The following is a 12584-nucleotide window of genomic DNA, read 5'->3' as shown; positions in this document are numbered from 1 at the left end:
TCCAAAAAGTTGGTCATTGTGGTGTACTGTTTAATGTGAGCGTCCGGTTTAGGGCCCAGCTGCTAATTGCCGGCAGCCATGTGACGAATGTGTCGGTTCAATGGCACAAAGACTCCAAAAGCACAATTATCGGTCGCCGTGGTAACCTCTTGTATATCAATTTTTAAAAAGCATCGGCGGCGGCGGGGGCTGATTTGTGAGCGTAGATTAATGATGACTGTTTCTACTTAGGATGATGAGGCTTTGTGGGCTAAATATAGAGCACAGTGCTTCCTTTGACCGCCTGCTGATGATTGGCCCGCGGGCAGAGCAGACTTCAACTTCATTACTCATCTGCTTCGCACCTCCTTCACCCTCCTCAGGCTGAATCCATATTCGTACATAAACATGAACAGTAGCTCATAGGTTCAAGAAGCTTCATATGATGACTGAGTTAAATAAATAATAATACTAATAATAATAATAAAGTCTATAGAACCCATGCCTGAAATTTAACAAGAAGTTAGCCATTTTGATTTAAAGCAGCCATTACATACCACTACAGTAAAGCTATTTTTTATTAATTTATTTTTAACTCGTTCACTCGCAGCCATTTTCACTGAAGCAACCCCCTTCACTGTTCTACTGGATTTTGACTGATTTTACATTATTGTGTTCTATTGCTATAAAAACATGGAACCTACCAAAAGAAAGATTAGTCTCTTCTTTCATCAGGAATAAAAAAAGTATATTTGTATCTGTTTCCGTTTTCAGCAATTAGCATTAGAATATAGCAAAGTTAAATCATGATTCACAAATCTGTTGAAAACAATGGGAAAAATAGCTTGTTGCAACATGGCCCCGCCTGATCTCTTATACTCTGCTGTCACCTGCTGACCGTTTTTTTGTAATAACTAACATTGCTTCAAGTGACCGCTTCAGGTTAGAAAAAAAATAATAATTTTTATTTTTTTTTAAAACATAGAAATATGTTTTTGGGAATAAGGGACAAAGTATTAAAAAAAACGTATTTAGACGTTTTTGGGTTTGAATGAGTTAATTAATTAAAGACATCGACATTAAATTGTCTACCACATGTCTATTACAACAGGACAAAAAAAAAAGTCTCACAGAAGTTACAAAATCAAACACAAAGTGTGCCATTTTGGTTTGTAGCAACCATTTTACACTCTACTGCGCACTCTGCAAAGTAGAAACATAAAGTTTCCTAAAATTTGGAAAACATGTCAACCATAATGATGCATGAAAAAGTGGACTCATGCACAAATTTAAAAACACATCGCTCATTTTTGTTTGAAGAGGCCATTTCCTAATCGTGCCACCTGGAAAGTTGGGGGCTAATGGACTGAAGGTGTTAATAGTGCCTAGACTTTAAAAATACGGGCCTACATAACAATTTAGGTCAAAGCATTGTAAGAAGCTGAGTTTTGTGGTCATAGTGAGCATTACACAACACATTTTACTGTTATGTGCGGGCTTGTTTCCAAAACAGTGGCAGACTTTTACAATTGTACAAGCAGAGGCTAACTTGAGGTCAGTATGTTACTCTGCACAGTTGTCCTTTACAATGGCTATTCCTAGTGTCCTTCAAATACAATTCAGTCATTTTACAATGCAGTTAAACTCAGGTCATGCCTCCCACGTGCTGTACAGTCGTCTAGCCTCTGGCACTGACACATAAAACCAGAGTTAGGCGGCGTGTGTTGCCCTCAAAGAGAAGGTTTTATGTGAGGGGACAGTACTGGAGTGTCATTGGTTGATAAAACGGGACGAGGAAACACGTTGGGGTTTGACAACGACACCCATATAAAGTGTAAAGGCAAGGTAGTAGTAGTACTCGAAAAGGCTTGTCCACAACGTTCCCAAACAAAGCAGCCAAACACTTAATTGTCACCATGTTTTTTTTTTTTTTCAGATGTTCTCCCAGGTCAAAACTAGGGATAGACCGATTATCGGCCGGGCCGATTATCGGTGCCGATATTTGGCAGTTTCACAAATATCGGTATCGGCCTTTTGACCAATCTGACAGCCAATAAAGCGGGTATTTTGAACACATTATGATCATTTTAAACCTTCTGCAAAAATCTTTTGAAACTTTTTATGAATCCTGTTGAAAACCCCAAATTTGCTACGTTTGCATTCATTTTTTGCACAGTGAAATACAGGAACTTTTCATTCATGGATTTATATTTCAATTTCCACTTTATAAATAATGATGCTGACACTGGGAATTCACTACAAAAAGTTAAAAAATAAATAAATAAATGTTGAAACTCCCTGCATTTTTTTAAAATATATTTTTTAAACAAAGCTGTCAATATTGTTTAAAATTGAAAGAAAAAGTACTTTTGAATTTTTACACTAATATTTTCTCTTCTACAGCAAATAAATATCGGCTTGAAATATCGGTTATCGTTCTCCTTGACTACTAATAATCGGTATCAGTATCGACCTTGAAGAAGCCATATCGGTCTATCACTAGTCAAAACATAAAGGTCTAGGTTGAACGACAAGGTCAAATATGCCTAACTCAAAATTCAAATACATTTTTTATTTACTAGGTTTTCTAACACCTAGAAGGAAGCAAGCTGCTCAGCTGGTTCCTTTTTGGTGGCAATCAAGCTCTACCTACATGGGAAGGCCTCAGGTTAATTTTATCAGTGACAAAGTGGAAAATGAATTGCCAATAAACCTCATCAAGTCACATGGCAAATTAAAGCTGGTAATGAAAGCTTTTTATAGCTGCCATTATTTGTCACTATATGGCCTCATATGATGACATAATGACCTGGAAACATTAATTCACCACTCTCAAAATCCATAGAAATACACACAGGTCATCATAATCCACAAAAGTGGAAGTAAGGCTCTTGACTGCCCTGAAATAGTGGCAATTTGCCCCTAGAATTTGAGATTTTGATCGACTTGTGCGTAAACGTGCTATTTTTTTGTATAATTACTATTTGAATTTTTTTTTTTTTTTTTTTTTGCTGCTCCACACTTGATCTAGTTTAACAACTAAGAAGGGTCGCTTCCATTGAACTTTTGCTGATTATTGTTTAGATTCTGTGCAGATTCTCAGTCTCCCAGGTCATACATAGTCATCTGTAAATGTCCTCAACAACAGTCCAGTCGCATTCTTTCAACTTTTACTGTAAAACTATTTACGTTCTGCAGAGGCGTTCAAGATACATCTCTACAGGGCCATGTCATATTTTTCAAGGTGCATTTTCCCTCCCGAGCAGCGTCAGCATCATCGGGATCATCGGGGAAGCTCTTAATCCCGCATTGTGCCGGTTATGGAAGCGGCAACCTCTGGCTGGTGACAACCAAATGAACCGGAACGTCATCGGAACGCACGACTCCACACGAGGAGCCGGCTTTTATCTCCAGCATGTATCCCGCGTAACAGCAGACGACTCCAGGTCGGATCAGGTGACAGATTGCGCAAACTTTCATGGAACTGACTCAAGACAAAAAAACAATCAGACCTCAGATGTTTCCTTTCTCGTCTGAAATATCTCGTCTTTTAGATTTACAACTTGTCATTATTGACACTTCAACATGGATTAATAACAGCAGGTTGTGCCACAAATTTCACTTAAATGTAACAGTCTGCTCTATAAATAAGTTTAGTAGAGTTGGTTTGTGTAACACAAGACTTTTAAGGTTAACGTCAGTTGAGTTTGAAATCACTTTTCTAATTATTTGGGATCATCATTAACGAAATCAAACATTTTTACTTGTGATTTTCCGCCATTCGCAATAGAGCTTGGTCCCAAACCACCACGCGAGGGGGTTCACTGTAAATCACTTTTGAATAAACGTTTTTTGACATCCTGAGTAATTCTCGTGGCATTACATGTGCGACTCAATTTAGTGAGGAGGAAAAATGCTGAAAGTGTTCTCCCAACAACTTTTCATGTAAAAATTGCAACTTCACAGAAAAGAGGATGCAGAGTTAAACTTTTTGGACCCCCTCCAAAAAATGAAAACTTTGAGGAAATATGAAATACTGTCACAAACAAACCAAATTCAAATCTATGTGATAATCTCGCTATATCCTCAGTTTTCATCATGTAGCTCAAAATGTCAAGTCCACCACAGAGCAGACGTCTGTGCGGTGAAAGCCCAATTAACTATTGCGACATTTGATATCCCGCCGCGGCCTTGCGGACTTCAGCTCTTCTGAACGACGGTCGAAAAGTGACGAGCGTGTGGTGAGGTGTGGGAGCTCTTTTCCATCAGGGAGTCATATTTTACACCAGCTGGAATGGCCACACTTTTTCCCCTCATCCATCTCATTGCTCAGGTATGAGAGGACTTCTCTGGATGTCAAGGCAAGCGCGCCGTTTTTCCTTTTTTACTCAGGAAGCATTCCTCTGTAATGACAGGGGAAGTTACAGTACGAGCCGCTACGCATAAACATCACAGTGGCAGAAAACAACCGGGACTCGCATTGGGACGTTATTTATTGAGGCAAAGACTTTTAAAGTGAATCTAAAGGTACAGTTGGAAAGCTTGAGTTTCCGAATGTCCGTTTTTACGAACAATTCAGGTAACGCAAAAAATGTTCGTAGAAAAATTACCTCTATTTACGGAAGAATTTCCATAATACGAACAGCCATCGTATGAACAGGTGAATGGATCTCCATTTTGCGCATTGCTGAAAACTAGTTGTATGCAATAAGCATTGAAGTTCAAGTCCGAAAATTATTTCATTTTCGTCACAAAAAAAAAAATGCTATTAGTGTGTATGTAATTTATTGAAATGTAGCGTCTCTTTAATTAAGACAACAATAGGTTATATAATAGTAAGGGTGGGCGATATGACGATATTAGATCGTTAAGAACTTTATGTGTTGACGATCTTATAAAGCTGACAGATCGACAAGATTGTCTGTGGCACATTCTATACAGTTGCGGGCTCAAGCTTGGTTTATGCTTTGATGCATCTGTGTGGTCTTTTTTTTTTTTTTTCCTCCACTTACACACTCACACAAACACGAAACTCAATGTCTTCTTAGTTAATTAAGTTTAATTACCTCTCGATAATGTTCACCTATTGGATGGCAGTGCACATTTTAGTTAACATCTGACTGGTCAAGTAAAAAAATAAATAAATTTAAAAAAAGCATAAAATTCCATATGAAACTTATTGCATGTCTTAACGATACGCATATTGCATGGGCCAATATTGAATATCGATATTTTTCTGATAAATTGTGCATCCCTACTATATTGCATTATATTCATTTTTAAGCACACACCGGAATGGATTATTTTTCATGTCCATTCATTTAAATGAGAAACATTACCTTGATTTATGAATGCTTCAGGAAACAAGCTCACAGAACAAATTTAAGTTCATAACTTGAGATTCCACTGCATTTAAATAATAATAATAATAATAATAATAATAATAATAATAATAATAATAATAATAATAATAAAGGCTAGATAATATGACCTGAAAATAAAAGTGCTGGATTTTCTTCCCACCGAACAAGATTTTTTCTCTCAGGCTACAAAAAAGCAAATAATAATCACATTATTCAAAACATGGTTTGCTCTTTAGTTTGTTTCCATTTTGGGTTTGCTTTATTGTTGACCATTTTTTTTCCTACTTGTATTTTACACTTGTAATGTGTTTATGATTATATGTTCAAAACCAATAATCCAAGCCAAACCTTTATTCCTCCTGATGCCAAACAAGCATTGATTTGAAAGTTTTTTTTTTGTTTGTTTTGTTTTAGCTGTTTTAACCAGCATTAAATTACAACTGCGGCAGAACTGATAATGGGGAAAAGTTTACCAGTGATCAAAACACGAGCCTTTGCTACCCCATATGTTTCTATTCATCAACTGGAATCCATTCGTTTACCGCCACCGGTTCAGTTTTTCTGGGCCTGGAACTTGGAAGGGGATCTTATCTGTGAATTTCAAGGTTGTAAACAACTGTAATGACTAACAGGTCCCTGTAGATGGCTGTGTTGCAACTTGCAGCGCTTGATTGGAGACAACACAGCTTTTGAGTTCATCAAGATGAGGCAGTGGAGTTCCGCTTTTCATTGAAGGAAAGAAATATAACACATTTATCTCAAACTTAGGCACTTACGGGTTGACTGTTAATTTATTCCCAATATAGTCAACAGAAAATGATAGTTTTCATTACGTGCGTTAACCGACCCCGTTATTAATTTTCCCCTGTTAATTTAATTTTGTATCTGAGGATATATCACTTCCATGGCTTGCTGTTCAATAAGGAGTTCGTGGTACTAGCATTTTAAGTTAAAAAAAATCTCCAGTAAATTAAGCTACTTCTGTCACTCACATCATTCACCATTGCCATAATCATATGGAAGATATGGTATACTTGCCAAAAAGAGGAAAGGTGATGACAAATGATAGGAGAGAAGTTCACGCTACAATTTTTTTTCGTCTCTATGATATCATTCTCTATATTGTCATATCGCCCTAATTTACACTATATAAAAAAAATTAAATAAAATTTGTAAAAAAACTTGAGCCATAGTCACATATTGCACTCAGGGTGCAATTCTTAGTCATTTATCGGTAGTTAAATGACTATTTTGCCATCAAAAGCCATTTTTCTCAGTCTTGCTTTTGTTGTTTGAGGTGTCAGAAAGACAAAACATAACAGCATCCCTGTTGTGCTTGATGTTTCTTTTTACAAAATGCTTTTTATTCCTCTGCTTTTTGGTCAGAAGCTGATGTTTTTGGTGAGAAAAGCTAGCAACAAACTTTCTTTTGGTAGGTGGATTGGTGTTTATACTGTCACAGAGCACTGTATTTTTGGGGTCTTGAAAATCAATCAAAATGTCTAAAATGGCTGGCAGTAATTGACTTCAGAAAACGGTCCACGGTCTTTTATTGTGCAGTTGTACAGGTGAATCAAGGCAAAATATTCATAGTTTGGCTTGGAAGTCAAAAGCTTGAGTATGGATTAGAGATCAGCCCATGTTTTTTTTTTTTTTCCTCCAGGTCTGATACCAATTTATTAGTAGTCAAAGGAGGCTGATAACCGATATTTGGAGCCAGTATTCAATTGCAGTCAAAGGGAAAATACAAGCGTCAAAACACATTTAAAAAAAACAAAACGATTAACTTTGCTGAAATGCCTTTAAGGATATTTTTATGAATACTTGCTTAAAGTTTACTCAGTTTTAAATTGAACTCTTAATGGCGGTCTGGTTTTGTGCTAAATATCGGCACAAATAATCAGCCTAATAATCGGTCTTTCCCTAGAATGGAAAAAGGACTGCTTTCGCAATGTATAAATGGGCAGCATGTCGATGAAAATGTTCCGCGCAACAATATGATTGATTCCCTTGAATGCCTTCCACCGGATTCCTTTCGTGTCAAACACAAAACAATGTGAAAATAATTCCACTCTTTTAGCCTCTTTCTATCCATCCCTATGACAGACAGAAAATGTGTCACTGTTTCTGCTTTGTTGTCAAATCATAAAGTGCAAAGTAAACAAACTGTGCCTGCCAGGCAAAATCTTTTAAGTAAAAGTTTCCTCTGGATCAAAGGGAAGAACATGTAATGTAACAATCCCCCGCATAAACAGAAGTTGATCTGATAAGATGTGACCGATAGATAAAAGTGTCTGAACATGTGCCGTGGAATTTGTCACTTTGAAATAAAAGCCAATTTGACGTCAAGTTGACGTATTCATCCGTACGTTTGCGACAGCCCTTATCCTCATTAAGGTCGCTGTCAGGTGAGCTGGAGTCTACCCAAGATGACTTTTGGGCAAGAGGTCGGTATACCCTGAACTGGTCGCCGGCCAATCAAAGGGTACATATGGACAAACAAGCATCAATGGCAGAACACATTTAGACATTCAAAGGTCTGGTAACTTGTCAAGTCAACTAAAAAGCATAGACTAACAACAAATCACACCGATGGACAATTTGTATACAGTGGTGCCTCAAAATACAAGACTTTTCTTTGAGAAAGAATTCAACTTGAAATTTGAGGCTCCACTTGGCCGATTTACAGGCTTGAGATACAAGTGCGCTTCAGACCCCCACCTCTAGATGGCAACATCTATCCATCGTTGCAATTTCCCAACCGAATTTCTGTGGCCACATACATATCTGCTGCATCACTTCAGGTCAGTCCATAAACTTTTCATGCTAGTTTTACTAATTCAACCTTGAAATTGACACGTTTATATCATATTTTTAAAAATTCAGCGATATAAAAAAAAAAAAAGTGGTTAGAGGTGCCGTATATAAAAATTACATTTTCTAAAGCATGCCTACTTTTCTAGTTCCTTTTAACAAACCCCATCAACTTGCTGTTAGCTTAGCGGTTAGCATAGATTAGCCTTGTTAACACGCCAAGCATCGGTTTCTTTCGTTGGCTTTTTGTGATAAAAGAGCTGATAAATGTGGCTTACAAAGTCGTGAAAGGGGTGTAGTGTGGCAATGAAATAGTTAACTGGGTGTTTAGTGGGAAAACAGCAGTAAACATAAATAGCGGTACAGTAGGCGCACCTGCCCCAGTCAACGAGCTGTGCCCACCGGCAGACACAGAGTCTTTGCAAGCGTACAAGGCAGGCATGACCCGCCTGGAGCCAAAAAAAAAACAAAAAAACTCACTTTTCTCCCACCCAAGTGGGATTTAATGACACGCACACACCCTCTTAATTAACTATTACCTCCTCTAATGTGTAATTTGAAATCCTACTCTGACACCAAAACACAAGTTTTAACCCTAAAGTCTAAATGTTTTATTGGGTCGCTGCTGGTCATCATTTTGAGATACAAAATTATCTTAACACTTCTTATTTTTAGTTACATCATTTTTATGAGCTTGTCGGTCATCATTTACAGTAGGGGTGTTTAAAAAAAATCGATTCGGCGATATATCACGATACTACATCGCGCGATTCTCGAATCGATTCAATAATCGGCAGAATCGATTTTTTTTATTTATTTTTTTTAGGATTCACACCTTGAGCATGGAAGAATGTTATATGAACGGAACATTAAGCCTTAATATTTTATTTTAATGCTGTTCAAACATGAAACAGATTACAACCTCTATAAGACTGAAATTTCAGATAAATAAATAATACATTTTCATATAAATCTTACACTCTACAAGCTTACTGATTAGTATTTTCTAAATTTGAATGAAAAAAAATCGCAACAATCGACTTATAAATTCGTATCGGGATTAATCGGTATCGAATCGAATCGTGACCTGTGAATCGTGATACGAATCGAATCGTCAGGTACTAGGCAATTCACACCCCTAATTTACAGTAATAATAACTTTTTCCACAACTTCCTGACCATTATCTTGAAACTATAAAACTTATTTTACTTTATTCAGTCATAGTTTGACAACTTGACTATAAAAATAATATATGAAGTCATCAGAACAAACGTTGTAATTTGGAGCTAGTGAGTCAACATTTGGAGATGACTTCACAATATAATATTTATAACTACAATAATGATGATCATCATTAACTGCAGCTGCAGGATGTTCTTCAAGTTTGTTTACACCGCAAAGATGCTAGCCAGTGAGCATCTTCAGGAAGCTTCTTACACATGTTCCATGAGAGTCCAATACTTCTTACTGGCTAACATGCTAACCTAAGCTTCCCTTGCGAGCCCAAAATTCCCAAGTGGATCTAATAGTTCTTAGAACGATGCCAGCTACCTTGAGATGCAAAATGGTGCACACACTGCGACTGATGCCAATTGGCTAGCACCACCTGGAAGGCTCTCCCACTCTTCTCAAGTAAGGCCAACATTCACCACCGACTGCATTCAAAACATTCCTGATAGATCCAAAAAAGTCAAGAACACCAGCAGCAAATCATGTCTTGCTTAGGCTGCCATTAATCTTATAGGAAAAAGAAAATGTTTACTTTGATCATGTGAGTAAAACTGTCTCCTGGGGAATGTGCGAGGGCGATTACCTAAGTAATCGATGCAAAAATGGATTTTGCAAATTTTCAACGATTCAATTTTTAAAATGACGATGTATCAAATTAATCTGATTTATTGCCCAGCCCTATTGCAGCATTAACAGTACAAAATGTTTTTGTTTCTTGCAGAAATGATTTTGTATTCTCTTAGTAGTTTATTACGTTCATACAACATAGTGTACTTTCTTTGACATAAGGATAAGAATAATAATAACATATGCAAATACTTCAGATGTCAAAAGCGTTTGATTTCTCCCGGTGTCCCTGTGTTTTTTCTCCCCCTCTCCTTGTGGAAGACTCTTGGGCTCGCATCTCTCACTCCCTGTTTGATACCCAAAAGTTCAATGGATCGACACCAGCAAAAATGCGCGTGCATGGTCCTCCTGATGCAAACATGCTAAGTAAGGGGCTAACAACAACAACAAAGCTGCAGACTATCTCGCCCTTTTTCGGTTGTTTGTTTCTTTTGTAGGGATGTTGTGATTGATCACACATGCACAGAGGAATCACGATGAGTGTGCGTATTGGAAACTTGGCAAAAAAAAAATCGGATTGCTCCAAGTTTGCGCCATGTTGTGTGCGCACGAGCACGAGCACGAGCACGAGCACACCCTCCCACCTCCCTCCGCGTCCTAGCAGCAACAAGTAGGCTCGAGCTAGCCGTGCGTGCTAACATGCTAAAAACAACAGCAAGAAGACGATGACTTCGTTTACCTTCGCAATGGCCTTTTTGTACCTCATGACGGCCTGTTGGACGAGCGCGTACACGTGAACGTTGCCATCCCCGCACGGCACGACCACGCGCGTCCGTCCGAAGCACACAGTCACTTTCATGGTCTCCTTCCGCGCTCGCTCGATGCTCCCAAGCCGGGCGAGAAGAATCGCAAGAAGTCCACAAGAGGCATGAGGCGGTGGGCGGCAGAGGGGGCGATCTCGCCTCGGTTCGTCCGGTGGTGCTTTCGCTAAAGCGCCTTTCCGCTTCTACTCCCGCCGGGCGACATGATTGTTTGCTTGCTTGCTGTCTGTCTCTCGCGCGCTCTCTTTCCGACCACCTGTTTAGTGGAGCTCGCTGTGTCTATTCTCCTTCTCCTTCTTTCCTTCCCGCGCTCGCTCGCGAAGCCTCCCAGCGCGTGCCCGCCTGGTCTCTTGGTGAGGCGTTCAAGTAAACTCGGGAAAGCTCAATTTTCTAAGCCCAACTAATGTGCTCATTCGTTGAACAAATAATTAATGTGATTTATTAGGAGAAACTATTCAGTAGTAATCACAAATTTTCAATTGCAAAGCTGTCTAGCAACAGACAGCAGAGTAAAAACAAAAGCAAAAACAAAATTGAAGTCAAACTTATAACTGTGCAGTGTAGTTATATAATACATATTACATCATAGCACACAATACATATATTTTTTCCTATTATTGTTGTATCTTAATTATATTATGAATTGTAATTTATTGTATTTAATTTCTGTAAAAAGCATACAAAGTGAAATGATGCACAGTAGAATAATACACGTGATATGAGTTGTGATACAAAAATCAGATTTATCATGTAGTTTCAAATTGGTTGTCCCCTCTTTTAATTTCTTTTCAAATTTAATCATGGTTAATGATGCATGTGTGATATCAACTAATCGTGTCTTTATTTATATTACAGCTTTCATATTTAATAAGCACCACAAAAATAGCTAGTGCTACACTGTATATATATATATATATATATATATATATATATATATATATATATATATATATATATATATATATATATATATATATATATATATATATATATATATATATATATATACAGTAGACATTTCCGACTAGGTACAGAGATTCATTTCACAGTGGTGACCAATAGTGCGGTATATTGATCAACAACAGCTGACACAGAAAATATTATAAAATAATGTTAAAAAAAATGTTTAAAAAAAAAAAAAAAAAGCTCCAAAAAATTACATGAAAATAGTAATACACAATTATTAGTTTAAAAAAAATGACAGATGAGAAATACACAAAGAAAAAATGTATGAATTATTCCAATTATTATATTAGAAATGTATATGATTAATAAAGATACAAGATAATAGACAATATATTTAATATATTAAATTTATACTTAATTTAACAAAAATGTAAATATATTTGATGAAAAATACAAAAATATTAGGAAAAAAACAAACCACAAGTAACCAAAACGTTTATATTAGACAATATATTTAATATATTTAAATGTATACTTAATATAACAAAAATGTAAATATATTTGATGAAAAATACACAAATATTAGGAAAAGAAAAACAAACCATACAAACTAAGTACCCAAGAGGTTTATATTAGACAATACATTTAATATTTAGATTTATACTTAATTTAACAAAAATGTAAATATATTTGATGAAAAAATACATAAATATTAGTGGGGAAAAAACCCCATAAAAACTAAGTAACCAAAATGTTTGAAAACCAATCATCAAAATATTGTCATAAAATTTGTACCTAGGACCAGCAATATATAACACTTCCATCCAATCATAAATGCATGAATCCATGGTATTAGTGACAACGTCCACATTACACTGTAACATTTGAACCAATATACTTGAC

The 12584-nt window shown here is 36.7% G+C and overlaps 1 protein-coding gene across 8 annotated transcripts in view; it reads right to left on the bottom strand.

Annotated features, from left to right (window-relative positions):
• pard3ab (par-3 family cell polarity regulator alpha, b) overlaps positions 1-11145 on the bottom strand; it is a 160713-nt gene extending 149568 nt beyond the window's left edge. For 6 of the 8 annotated variants that reach the window (XM_077524867.1, XM_077524879.1, XM_077524886.1 and 3 more), the window contains exon 1: positions 10694-11145. In XM_077524867.1, the coding sequence (XP_077380993.1) occupies positions 10694-10813 (120 nt within the window). In that variant the 5' untranslated portion in view covers positions 10814-11145. The remainder of the gene's footprint in view (positions 1-10693) is intronic. The other 2 variants (XR_013284013.1, XM_077524904.1) reach the window with 1 other exon arrangement.
• Positions 11146-12584: the final 1439 nt, after the last annotated feature.

The sequence above is a fragment of the Festucalex cinctus genome, chromosome 1 (assembly GCF_051991245.1).
Source record: "Festucalex cinctus isolate MCC-2025b chromosome 1, RoL_Fcin_1.0, whole genome shotgun sequence".
In the NCBI taxonomy this organism is placed as follows: domain Eukaryota; kingdom Metazoa; phylum Chordata; class Actinopteri; order Syngnathiformes; family Syngnathidae; genus Festucalex; species Festucalex cinctus.
Note: the sequence above shows the minus strand (reverse complement) of the source record. Positions and strands in the feature narration are given on the sequence as shown.